Source organism: Perca fluviatilis, chromosome 18 (assembly GCF_010015445.1).
Source record: "Perca fluviatilis chromosome 18, GENO_Pfluv_1.0, whole genome shotgun sequence".
NCBI lineage: Eukaryota > Metazoa > Chordata > Actinopteri > Perciformes > Percidae > Perca > Perca fluviatilis.
This window is the reverse complement of record NC_053129.1, coordinates 14,346,995-14,360,375: the sequence shown is the minus strand read 5'-3', so window position 1 is coordinate 14,360,375 and position 13,381 is coordinate 14,346,995. Positions and strand designations below refer to the sequence as shown.

General features: G+C 41.2%; 1 protein-coding gene across 5 annotated transcripts in view; it reads left to right on the top strand.

Moving 5' to 3' along the window:
- Nucleotides 1–985: 985 nt before the first annotated feature.
- The window catches only part of LOC120547016 (mitogen-activated protein kinase-binding protein 1-like), a 23,752-nt gene continuing 11,356 nt past the window's right edge, over nt 986–13,381 (top strand). For all 5 annotated transcript variants that reach the window (XM_039782360.1, XM_039782357.1, XM_039782358.1 and 2 more), the window contains exons 1-17: nt 986–1,383; nt 2,462–2,553; nt 3,640–3,702; nt 3,828–3,885; nt 4,851–5,021; nt 5,601–5,738; nt 6,364–6,546; nt 8,395–8,555; nt 8,942–9,131; nt 9,498–9,638; nt 9,757–9,944; nt 10,030–10,121; nt 10,346–10,471; nt 10,891–10,961; nt 12,370–12,494; nt 12,983–13,058; nt 13,136–13,247. In XM_039782360.1, the coding sequence (XP_039638294.1) occupies nt 1,216–1,383; nt 2,462–2,553; nt 3,640–3,702; nt 3,828–3,885; nt 4,851–5,021; nt 5,601–5,738; nt 6,364–6,546; nt 8,395–8,555; nt 8,942–9,131; nt 9,498–9,638; nt 9,757–9,944; nt 10,030–10,121; nt 10,346–10,471; nt 10,891–10,961; nt 12,370–12,494; nt 12,983–13,058; nt 13,136–13,247 (2,155 nt within the window). In that variant the 5' untranslated portion in view covers nt 986–1,215. The remainder of the gene's footprint in view (nt 1,384–2,461; nt 2,554–3,639; nt 3,703–3,827; nt 3,886–4,850; nt 5,022–5,600; nt 5,739–6,363; nt 6,547–8,394; nt 8,556–8,941; nt 9,132–9,497; nt 9,639–9,756; nt 9,945–10,029; nt 10,122–10,345; nt 10,472–10,890; nt 10,962–12,369; nt 12,495–12,982; nt 13,059–13,135; nt 13,248–13,381) is intronic.

The following is a 13,381-nucleotide window of genomic DNA, read 5'->3' as shown; positions in this document are numbered from 1 at the left end:
ACGCCACAGTAGCCTTTCCTAACTGACAGCAGTTTAAAGTATTAATCTCGATTTGGAAACGAGCGAGGGTGAATGAGTGTGATAAAGAGCATAACAGAATTGTAATCAAGTTGATCACAATGATGTCCCCAGCTTATTTTCAATGTCCTATTCTTTGAGTACATCTAAGGTTCCACTTACTACTAATGCCTGCGACTATATAGTTACTCTTTTTTTTCTTTTAAGTTATTTTATTTTTACAATAAGCGAGTTAGTATTAGGACATCTACCGTCATCGTTATGGGCAAAATATATATTCCAAAATGTAATTAAATTGTATTACATCAACAACTTGTATGTTCAAAGTCTCAGTTTCTCTACAGTGATTGGTCTGCCGTCATCGGGGGGCGTGGTCTGTTTGTACAGCCCAGTGGTTCTTCTAATGCAAATCTTACAAGTCATTTGAGATGATAATGAATGCAGATTAGATAAAGTAGGACAGCATTTCTCAGGTAAAGTGCTCTGTTTAAATACTGGGAAACTATATCTTTTATTGTGAGATTGTATTGTTCTTTTCTTTTAAACGTCAGCCTTTTGATTGGTTTATTTAATAATTAACCATTAGCCTATACAACTCAATAAATAGCCTATTTCTAAAGTCAATTACTTAAACTTAAACACATTTGCATATAAATGAACAAATGGACCATTATACAGAAATGATACGTGTTATCGTCCAATCAGCAGACAAGCAAAGCTGTTAGGTACCCAAACATCCTCTATGCAGTTTAATACTGCCCCCAGTCTCTCTCTCTCTCTCTCTCTCTCTCTCTCTCTCTCTCTCTCTCTCTCTCTCTCTCTCTCTCTCTCTGTGTAATCCTATTAAATCAATTAGGTACACCAGCAACAAAAGCAATCATTGATGTAATCATGAGACCGGTTCAGGTTGAGATTAATATAGTGATGTCATGCAGGACTCCCCCCCCCCCACCCACCCACTGTCAGTGCAAATTCAGCGTTGTACAAGGCGACATCAGTCCAGAAGTGGTGGGAAGCTGCAGGAGAAGCGCTTCACGTGAAGCGACAGGCGGCCGCAGACCGAGAGGAGAACAGTAACCCACTCAAGAGATTAACGTCCACATGTCCCGGCAGCAGGAACACTGTCCGAGTTTGTAAACCTCTCTAGTGTGTGTTTGGTGGCGGGATCAGGCTTCATATTCGCTTCTTCAGCCCTGCATGCACACTCTTGGCCGGTGGCTTGTCACAGTGGATGGTCAGCAGTTCTCCGAGCGGTGCCACAAAATGTCCGGTGATGGCTTCACGATTAAAAGTCGCCTCAGGAATTTGCTGCGTTCTCCATCAACCAAGCACAAAAAGAACAGGAAAGAGAGTCTCACCAGCAAGGTATTTGTCCACATATCCCGCTTTAAAAGTAAAGCAGGTTTAGTTTCTGAGTAAAAGCACAGCAGTCATGTAGCCTAATGAAGTCTTTAGAGATTAGTTATAACTTTTGGGTGGGGATATAGTTTGTAAAATATTCCTTTGAGTGGTTGGACTGTTTGGACCGAAAATATAACTTTATTATGTATTTATTAATGGTTAACTAATATTTATGACTGCATTACAGAAAAAGAAAGTATAAACGCCAGAAAAATGGATTTTTCACATCCCAAAATCTTATGGATTTTCCATGAATCTTATGGAAAATCATCTATTAAGACTAATGATTTATGAATCATTAATAGGGCCATTTGTTCCAACTTAGAAACTTTTAATAAAAAGAGCTTCATTAGAAAGTGATATTCTATTATGAGAGTAACTTACTAAAGAAAACCTTAAGTTCACAGTAGTTGAGTTGAGACTGTGTTTCTGATTGCCTGACATTGCCTGATCATGCTTTTTATGATTCGCTATTCATATTTCGTATATTCATATGTGTTAGTAGGACACTGTAGACTCAGGTACAAAAATGCTAATCTAATTGAATTTGTTATATAATTCCCAAGACAAAGACAGCATGTCTTGCCAACCCTACTGTCACCTCTTTTGTTAAATGATTAGGTTAAACCTGATCTTTTACATTGTTTTTAAATCTCTTACACCCAAAAGATGAAATAATATTATTTGTGATACATTTTGATTTCATAAGTCGGAATCATCACATTCCAGGGAGATCATTGTTTTGTTTTTTTATGTAAATGTGACATGAATGTTGTGTTTTGGAGATAACAGCTCATTAGATTATTTGAACACTGGACACATTTCAGCCTTATATCCATCCTCCTCACATGTTACAACCAAGCATGTCTATTTCTCTCTTTGAAAAACAGACTGAAGGTGCTTAGTTACATAACTGCTACTTTGAGTTCAGTATATATCCCTCCATCAACAACTCCACCTTAACTTATTTCTGAGAGTAAAAATCCTTGAACAAACAAAAAAAGTCCCTCAAAAAAAAAATCCCTCCTTTGTGTCTCTCCAGGTGACTTTGGAGAAGGTGCTAGGAATCACAGCTTCAGGAAACAGTGGTCTGGCCTGTGACCCCCGATCTGGACGAGTGGCCTACCCTGCAGGGTAAGTGAGACCATTTCTGCATCCTTATCTCGACATCTGACCTTTGACTTATCAATACTCCATGCTTCCTCATCATATCTACCTCACACAGGCGTTTAGTTTGCAAATGTGTTTTATCTCTGCACTATCTCAGAGGAACTGAAGAGTAGAGCTATGTGGGCTTTCTCATTGCGAAAACCCCAACGCTTCTTTTTATCCTCTCCTCAGGGAGGCTTCCTTTGACTCTCTCACTGATGTGTTGTGTAGTATTATTAATTCTGTGCAAACAGTGAAACTGTCTGTGTTACTGTGCTCAGTGCAGAATAAGAGAAATGTGAGCTGCAGGTTGGAGGATTTAGATCTAAAGTGGCGATGCTCGGGCCTCAGAGCTGCTGCACCAGGATGAAAGCAGACTGTTAAGCACATGCTGTAACTGAAACAGTGTAACACGTTATTGTTTCTTATTGTGTTGTTCTCAAAGAAGGAAATGTATAATGCGGACAAAGTGTATTAATGGACTAAGCGTATTTAATTAAAGTAGCAAGGTTTTTAAATGTTGTTGTAGAATGTATGTTTTGGTCTGGGAGAAAGCAATGTCTGTTTGTGTGTGGGCATTGTGGGGGGGGTTTTTTTTTTTTTTTTTTTTTTTTTTTTTTTTTTTTTTTTTTTTTTTTTTTTTTTTTTTTTTTTTTTTTTTTTTTTTTTTTTTTTTTTTTTTTTTTTTTTTTTTTTTTTTTTTTTTCTTCCCAAATTGTGCACTGTCTGGCAATCCACCTCTAGTCTCAGTGCTTGGTGGCTAAATCTGAACAAGCTGTTGTACCGGGAATGCAGTTTCCTGGTACTGTTTAAGACCTGGTGCTCTCAAACATGAAGAGGAAGTTTTGTTAGCGGGAAACAATGTGGTTATGGCTGGATTATTTGAATATGGAAAAGAATTACAATAAAGTGGATGAATCTCAGGCGGTGGGCAAAATGACATACACTTCACACAGTTCGGTGTCTTGTAGTTTTCCCATGCTACTTTATCAAAACATGAGTTTATGCTTTAGGTCAAATGCATTATTGTATTATATCATGGTGAATTATGATTATATTTTCCTTGTGTAGGTGTGTCGTAGTTTTGCTGAATCCCAAAAAGAACAGACAGCACCACATTATCAACACGTCCAGGTGAGTTGAAACCAAATACAATATGCATTTAATGTTAAACAGGAGTCAAATGTTAAACATTGTCAAAACAATCTAAACATGAGTCACACTGAGCTGTCTTTCTCTATTTCTCTCACTTTTCACAGAAAGACCATCACAGCTCTGTGCTTCTCCCCCGATGGCAAGTACTTGGTTACAGGAGAGGTGAGTCTTACTGTCCATCTGACTTATTCTTTGCTAAGGGTGATCATGCAGGCATTTTAATGTGGAAGTCTCAAGACTGAGTTCCCTCATGTCATGTTCCACTGTAATGTGTCAGGCAAGCATCTGCAGTTATGTTGTAGTTACAGTGTTTGCCGCAACACAACTCAACTATCTTAATCATGACGGTAGAGACCAAAGTTCACAAGACCAAATGCGATGAGAACATTGGTAGGCTGTTTTGCTGCCATTTAAAAGAAACCAAATGCCAAATTTATTTATTACATATTATTTGTATTAAACATATTACATATTATTTGTATTAACAAATAATATTATTTGTATTAAACATATTATTTGTATTAAACATATTATTTGTATTAAACTACTAAATATACAGGTCAATCTTCCAAGCAAAATATTATAGTCAGTCAGTAACCAAAGCTGAGAGCATCTGATAAGAAACGTCCCTCACACACTCATTCACCAAACAGGAGCTAATTTACATCAAGGACAGTTGGGCAGACAGACATGCATATATTGTTAATACGTCTTTCTTTCGGTCTGCTTTGTATGCAGCTCAGTATTAAGTTAAATGTCATCCATTTCCTTCAGGCTGCCTTTACTCTCTCCTGTTAACTCTGGCCTTTGAAAGGGTGTTCTGCCGTATTAAAATAAGAGGCCACACAAATAGCCTGCTGACCTTATGATCCCTGAAAGAGAATAATGAGAACAGGTCGAGGGACTAGTAAGTGTTTACAGTAAGCAGAGGTCAGAGGACGGAGAGGATAATCTCTTAGAGAGCTGGATAGACTGGACTGACAGGTGACTACTCTGTGTTGTAGCAGTGGATTGAAAGACAGAAAAAACAAACACAACATAGAGATGAGACATAGGAATGAGCCTTGTCTTCAGTAGTAATCAACTATTTTCTCTCAATCCTCACATCCCAATGTCCCGTTTACCAGAGCGGTCACCTGCCAGCGGTGAGACTGTGGGACGTGGCAGAACGGAGACAGGTGGCGGAGCTCCAGAAGCACAAATACGGCATCTCTTGCGTGGCTTTCTCCCCCAACAGCAAATACGTTGTCAGCGTGGGAAACCAGCATGACATGATGGTCAATGTCTGTGCGTGGAAGGTACGCCTAATAACCCAATTCTGTTTGTCATATTGGTGCAAGCAAGAAGGCATTTAGCTTCTATCTTTCACCAGGGGTGGGGCTAGAAGGGGGTATGCCCCCCCATGAGTTATGATTCCTTCTGGTGCCCCCCCTCCAATCCATTGGGCTAGAGTGCTGTCAATCTGACAATTGTGATTTCCATTGGATCAGAGTACTGTTACTTGGCTGCCTGTTCTGCCAATCTTCCTAGCCCTTGTCACATGACTAATTCATGTTTCCATGATGACTATCCAAAATTCTGATACCATGGAACCAGCACTGGAATTATTTTTTTTTTTTAAGTGGCAGACTGAGCCTTTAGAAAATGTGTATTGTATTCAGATATACAATTTGTTTAAAATGAAAACAAGTGAAATTAATAAGGAATGTGATGTTTTATTGAGCAGAATGACATGATGTTGTTCTATCCTATCGAATATTTCCTATATTTTGTAAGCAGATTTTCTATTCTATTTCTATTTTGTAGTAAATCAACATGTGGTTAAGCTCACAGAATGCTCTGTATTTAACATGTATTGTTGTATTGTTCTCTTACAGAAAAATATCGTTGTGGCTGCCAACAAGGTGTCCAGTAAGGTGACAGGTGTGTCTTTCTCTGAGGACAGCTCCTACTTTGTAACTGTGGGGAACAGACATGTCAAGTTCTGGTATCTGGACCACTGCAAGGCCAGCAAGGTATTAGAGGAGAATGTTGGTGTGTCTTTTATGAAGTTGTGTCAATCATGTAGGTTGCAACCTTCCTTTTGCTTTAGTACTGCTTGGAGTTGGAGTCCTTTTTCTACCTTTAGAAAAATAATTTTTCTACCAAGCATTTTTATACTGTATGAGAAAATTTCATTGCTTTGAAAATGGTCCAAGATATAAAAACTATCAGAGTTGAGTGGGAGTTTGGTTTTGTCACAGTTCCTATTTCATTTTGATTTAATTGTTCCAGAGCGCAGAACACACATTTGCGAATTTCACACAGTTGTTTTCACAATTTCACTACTGCTTACTGCGTAATCAAATAAAGAAACACTTAAATAAAGAAATGAATTTTTTAAAACAAGTTACACATTTTATTGTAAAATCCATGGCTTCATATTTGGCTTTTCTTTGTTGTGTGTTATTTTTTACACCAAGAAATTCTACTTTTAAAACGGAAGATCTTAAACTACACCCATGTACACGTTATAAAAAGACTGGATGGGGATGTAATGTAGACATACACAGAATTTTAAGTTGAAATGAAACCAATATTCTGCTTTAACCACTTCAGTCTGGTCCTTATTAGCTAACCCTCACCCTCTGTGGTATTTAGGCCAGTGCTCCTGTCCCCCTGCTGGGCCGCTCCGGGCTGCTGGGGGAGCTGAGGAACAACTTCTTCTGTGATGTGGCCTGTGGACGGGGCTCTACATCTGACTCCACTTTCTGCATCACCTCCTCCGGCCTGCTGTGCGAGTTTAACAGCAAGAGGATGCTGGACAAGTGGGTGGACCTACGGGTGAGTGAGTCACAGGAAGTGTCCAGCAAGTTCAAGTTCTTTATTCTTATCATGTTAATTACAGAGAAGCAGTCGTTGGAAAATCGTAGGCCTCAGGCACCCTCCATCAATGCTCATTAAATATCTATAAAAAGGAAAATCATGCAAGTTAAACTGCTCAGCTCCTTAGTTTTTTTTTTTTTTTTTAAGATTATTTTTGGGGCATTTTAGGCCTTTAATTGACAGGACAGCTGAAGACAGGAAAGGGGACAGAGAGAGAGGGGAATGATATGCAGCAAAGGGCCCAGTCGGAAATTAAACCTGCGGCCACTTTGGTAAGGACTGAGCCTGTGTACATGGGGCGCTACCAGGTGAGCTACCAGGTGAGCTACCAGGGCGCCCCAGCTCCTTAATTTAACATTGAGATGGAGGTTGTTATCCTGGCACCAGGATGTCAGGGCTCTGACCTTTTCTCTGTAGGCTGTCTTGTCGCCGTCGGTGACCAGGCCAATGACTGTAGCGTCATCAGCAGACCTGGTGACGGTGTTGGAGCTGTTTGTGGCCACGCAGTCGGGCGTGAACAGGGAGTACAGGAGAGGGCTGAGCAAACAGCCCTGGGGGCCCGGGGCTGAGAGTCAGGGTGGAGGATGCGGTGACACCTATCGGCACATCCTGGGGTCAGCCCATCAGGAAGCTCAGGATCCAGTCCCAGAGGGGGGGTTTGGTTCCCCAGGTCTCTAAGATGGATGACAAGCTTGGAGAGCACAATGGTGTTGAATGTTGAACTATAGTCTAGAACAGCATTTCTCACATATGTGTTCCTCTGGTCCAGGTGGGAATAGGGCTGGGCAAAACATCAATATTATACCGATATCGTGGTATGAGACTAGATATTCGTCTTAGATTTTGGTGTTGTCTTTTCCTGGTTTTAAAGGCTACGTTACAGTAAAGTGATGTCATTTTCCAGACTTACCAGGCTGTTCTAGCTGTCCTATTATTTGCCTTTACCCACTCATTATATCCACATGATTATTTATCAAAAACCTATTGTATAAATGTTTTTGCTAAAGCACCAATTGTCAACCCTACAATATCGCCGCAACATCGATATCGAGGTATTTGGTCGAAAATATTGTGAGATTTGATTTTCTCCATATCGCCCAGCTCTAAGTGGGAGAGGGCAGTGTGGATGGTTACATCTATTTGCTCTTGCATATTGATAAGCATGGTTTGAAAACGAAGTAGCTTCATTGCATTAATTGCAGATTTCCAACTTTGAATGTTACGCTATACTGTTTTTTTTATAAAATATGCATTTTGTTCTTTATTGATTCAGTAGGTGTCTACGCCATGAATGGGATATTTCACTCACCTAATTTACCTTTACCGTGTTACTTTTACATTGTCTACAGTATGTTTGTGTATCCATTACTGAGTGCTGTACAACCACTAGTGCTCATGGTCGGTGGCCAGCTGTGGTGTTTAATTTAAGAAGTGAAGGGGAAGCTGTGTGAGTCCTGCTCCTGCCTTCTGTCAGAGGATCAAAGAGGGATTAGTAACAGGGACGAGGACAAGTACAGGAGATGTTTGGAAGTATTCCAATAAGGACGCATTTAGTTCCCACTGCAACCTTCTGTAACCTGTATCATTACTGACATGCAGGGCTGTTGTGGACTCACCTGCACTAAATCATGAAACTGATGTTGATTTCTCTTCATGTTGTTGATTTTTACCGGAGGTCACTATTAGTTTACCTACCTTTTTGTTAACCATAACAATTGTGGACAGATGTCCCTTGCAGTACATAGTCACCTGTAAACGATAGAGCTGTGAAATGCTGTGCCTCTTATGTCGTGTCCTGCCTTGCAGACGGGCGTGGCCCTGGCTCTGTCTCTGTCTGAGGATATGATCTTCTGTGGCTGTGCTGACGGAACGGTGCGAGCCTTCAGCCCCGCGGACCTTCACTTCGTCTGCACGTTGCCGCGGCCGCACCCCCTCGGCTCTGACGTCTCGGCCATCACAGAGGCAAGGTGAGGAAGTGCTCAGTAGTAACACAGCCTCTCCTTGGCAGGGATCCACCGCAGGATCAAATGCTCTCAATGCATGGTGCCTGTTTCAAGTGGCTCCGTTTCACAGCCTAAATAACTTCTAAATGTTTCGAGCTAGAGCAAGAGTCAAAATCAATAGCAGATTTTGTGGTACTTTAAGTAGTGCAGTATTTTAAGCTCATTTTAAGTTACTAAACTGTAGCACATAACAACAGCAGTAGACTACTGTTCTGATTTCTTTATGATTCAGCAGGCATACCTTTGGCAATTTCGATACTGTGTTTATGAACAAAATTACTGATTAGGAAAAACATCTGTTGCTGTTATTCCATGATCTTTTAAATGTTCTCCAACCTCTTTCCCATCAGCCACCTGTTTTCCACCAAGACGGACGCCCGCTACCCAGACGCTATTGCTGTTACCTATGACCCTGTCGGCCAGTGGCTCAGCTGTGTGTATAATGACCACAGTGTGTATGTGTGGGATGTGAGAGATGTCAACAGGGTGGGGAAGGTGCACTCTGCCCTCTTCCATGCTGCCTGTGTCGGGGACCTGGAGGTAAACAGCACACCCCTTTAACCACAGTGACACATGCAGTGGGTTCCAAACCAGCCCCTGATTCAGTGTGTAGTTAATAATTATAAAATGGGGGGGGGGGGAATTAATGTCAACTGGGCTGCTGATTCGGTGAACATTGGGGGATTAATCAATACCACCCCAGTGGGCCGCTTTGGGCAGTTCACCTCTCTACTGAACTCAGGACCAATTTAGGACACACCCTTATAGAAAGATATTATTATATTTTGTCATTGGTACTTACATTGCATAAACAGTATATTCCTAGTATATAATAGTATTGGAATTCCACATATTTATATTCCCTGGACCCATACCCAACTTAACCCCTCCCTCGTCCTTCCTCAGATGTTCCCAGATGTTCCTGGGAAATTTGGTGCCAGCCTGTCATCAGGAGCATTCCTTAGTTGCTCAGCCGATAACACCATCAGACTGTGGCGCATGGACGATTGGACAACTCGTGTTCATTCTCAGAACATCCTCAGCAGTGTGAGTTTGGCGTCAATGTCTGTATGTCTTCATGTCGTACGAAAGAAAAATGTTAACATTTCAGAAGCGCAAATTCTCCCTGTGATGGGTTGTTTCTCTGTCCGTCGTCGCTTTGCAGGATCTCCTGAATATCATCTACATAGACGGAAACACTAGTGCCTTGCTGGATCCAGAATGTTTGACGAATATGAATGTCGACAAAACAGGAGATGGACAGACAGCAGAAAGCAGGACCGGCATCAGGACCATCTGTGTCAGTCCAGACGGAAAACACCTGGCATCTGGAGATCGCAATGGGATGCTGAGGTAGGACCAGAAGGCTTTAACTGAGACTGATGACTAACTTGGGTGACCTCTATCCTAAAGAAACGTCTTAATTTATACTGTACAGGGTTTACGACCTCAGTGGCCTGGTGGAGATTCTGAAGGTGGAGGCCCATGATGCTGAGATCCTCTGTCTTGAATACAGTAAACCAGAAACAGGTCAGTATGTGTGTGTGTGTGTGTGTGTGTGTGTGTGTGTGTGTGTGTGTGTGTGTGTGTGTGTGTGTGTGTGTGTGTGTGTGTGTGTGTGTGTGTGTGTGTGTGTGTGTGTGTGTGTGTGTGTGTGTGTGTGTGTGTGAGATTATAAGGATGGTGCGCTTGAAGAACATTTGTGCGTTGACAGTGTATACGATTATGTGATTAAGTTGTCTTATTCCTGTCAGGTCTGAAGCTGCTGGCCACAGCTAGCAGGGACCGTCTGATCCATGTCTTGGATGCTGAGGCTGACTACAGTCTGGTGCAGACACTTGACGAGCACTCTTCATCCATAACAGCCGTCCGCTTTGCTGGTGAGACACTTGAGACACTGGCAACATCTGACAGCTAATCTGTGCTTAATCCTCGCTTTCATCTCCATTCAGTCCCACTCTTTTATTTCCCTTACAGCTCTGCTTGTTTAGATAATAGATGACAACTATACATGTGTTAGTTGGAGCTTTGTCTGCGCTTTGTTGTGTACTTTATTTGTTGCACTTTGTTTTCTTTCTCTCTCTCTCTCTCTCTCTCTCTCTCTCTCTCTATTTGCATATTTGCATATTTGCATCAGTTCCTGCCCTTGATTTTAAATTTGGATTAATTTAGTCTATGCTTTTTAAAATCTTCTGTGTCTTTAGACTTTTCCTTAGATTGTAGAAAAATACTAGTAGTAGCACACTGAATGTGGACTGTAAAAAAAAAAAGTCATAAAATATTCGTCTTTGTTTTTCAGCCAATGACAACAAGGTGAGGATGATCAGCTGTGGGGCGGACAAGAGCATCTATTTCCGCACTGCACACAAGGTAAGACTCCTTAATCAGCTCCCACCATCAAACATGCATCTCTCTACAGGTAGAATCTGTTGTAGATTACCCAATAAACACACGTATGTTGATACACTATCTAAAAATCACCATCACATACCTAAACTACAACTATATTGCTTGTTTCTATGTAATAATTGATTTTTTTGCCGCGAGTTAGATGAGAAGATGGATGTCACTCTCACGTCTGTAGCTGGAGCCATAAGCAGGTTAGCTTAGCTTAGCACAAAGACTGGCAACAGGGGGGAACAGCTAGCTTGGCTCTTTCCAATAGGTAACAAAATCCGCCTACCAGCACCTCAAAAGCTCACTAATAAGCATGCTAAACCTAGTGATTCTCAGTTAGCTACATATTCACCATCCAGACATGAGAGCAGTAAATTATCTTTTCATTTAATTTCTAAATACATTCTTATAATTATTTCTGGCCATGAAAGACACAATGATGACCTAATGTTGAGTCAGCATTCTTTTGCTGCTTCATTGCTTTTGACTAAAATGTATTATTAATGAATTAATTCCTTACACTGATGACTCACTGTGCAGCACAACAGTAACACAGTCCATTCTGTATGTGAATATAACTCTAGTGCATGTACCACAAAATGTGGATTGCAAGCTGTGTAGCTAAATGCAACAAAAAGACATCCAAGATTCGCTTCTGGGTCACTGCGACAATTTCCTGTTCGGTCAGAGCATTTTGCATTAGTTACAGCATTCTTCGTAAACTTAAAACACGATTCAGGCCACTGCAGTGCCTTAGTGAGTTTTGTAGAGCACAATAAACAATGGCTTGTTAGTCTTCAGTCAAACCTTCCCTCAGCATCCAGATATTTACGGAGTGTTCATTTTAGAAACTTGTTGTGACAGGCCTGCGCTTCTCGCACAATGCAAACGAGCATCTTTTATGCTGTCTGTTATCGTGCTTTATGTTTTTAAAGTTTCTAAATGAATCAAAATAGTCCATTTGACCATGATTGGATGCGCAAAATGGCCTTAACTTAAAAACATACTCATTCCGCCAAACTTTAACTCAGGCAAATACTTAATGTTCTGTCTTCCATGCATTTTGAGCATTTCAACTATGTGTGTATACCCACTTTTAAGATGCATGTTTACATTGAATTAGGCTGATCTCTGCAACTTTTAGATTTCTAAAGGCTTGCTACTTTCTTTTCAAACAGTGTTAATCATTTAGCATTTTTTCAATATGTGAATCCGTGAAAGATGCTGAAACAGAATGACACTCCCAGTAGTAAGCTGCCCTTTTCAACTTAGGTCACTTTGATATCATTGGTTGTGTTTGGAATTCTGTATTTTAACTCTAATGCTAAAGCTCCAGCAGCCTTCCTCCTCAGCACACAGACAGTTTCTTTTTGTTTCCCAGACTGACAGAGGAACAACGGAGTTCAGGTGTTCTCACCACACGGTGAGCAAGACCACGCTGTACGACATGGGTGTGGACCCCACCTGCAAGTACGCTGCTGTCGGCTGTCAAGACCGCTGCGTCAGGTGAGTGTGTGTGTGTGTGTGTGTGTGTGTGTGTGTGTGTGTGTGTGTGTGTGTGTGTGTGTGTGTGTGTGTGTGTGTGTGTGTGTGTGTGTGTGTGTGTGTGTGTGTTTGTGTGTGTGTTTGTGTGTGTGTTTGGGCTATGCAATTAATCAAATTAAATCGATGATTTCGATTTCGGTTCAAACAGCCACAAAAACAATGTAATCGAGAAAAGCAATTATTTTGCACATTACGTTTAGCAAGTTTTTTGTCTTGACCTTTCCAAAAGTCAATAAGTAATCGTGTTAAATAATCATGAGTTTAATATTGACCAAAATAATTGTGATTATGATTTTTTCCATAATCTAGTTTGTGTGTGTGTGTGTGTGTGTGTGTGTGAGTTTTTGTGTGTGTGTGTGTGTGTGTGTGTGTGTGTGTGTGTGTGTGTGTGTGTGCCCCCGTGTGCGTTAGCAATTGGAAACAAAATCTTTTTTTCCTTCCGACTGCAGGATTTTCAACATCAGCAGCGGCAAGCAGAAGAAACTCTACAAGGGCTCGTTGAGTGAGGACGGCAGTCTGCTCAAGGTAACTTGTCTCTCCACAGTCCTCACGTCCCCCTTATATCCACAGTGTATTGACTCTTTTGTCCCCTGTCCTGGCAGGTTCAGCTCGATCCGTCAGGTCAATACGTGGCCACCAGCAGCTCCGATAAAAATATCAGCATCTTTGAATTCTCCACTGGGGAGTGTGTCGCCACTATGGATGGACACTCTGGTAACAGAACACACACTCACACCTCACATACACATCGTTTAGGTTGTCAACCTGAGCTGTGAGTAAATTACACTTTTATGGCAGCAGGTAATCAGGATCCGTAATACAACTAACTTCACCATATTTCTTGTCTT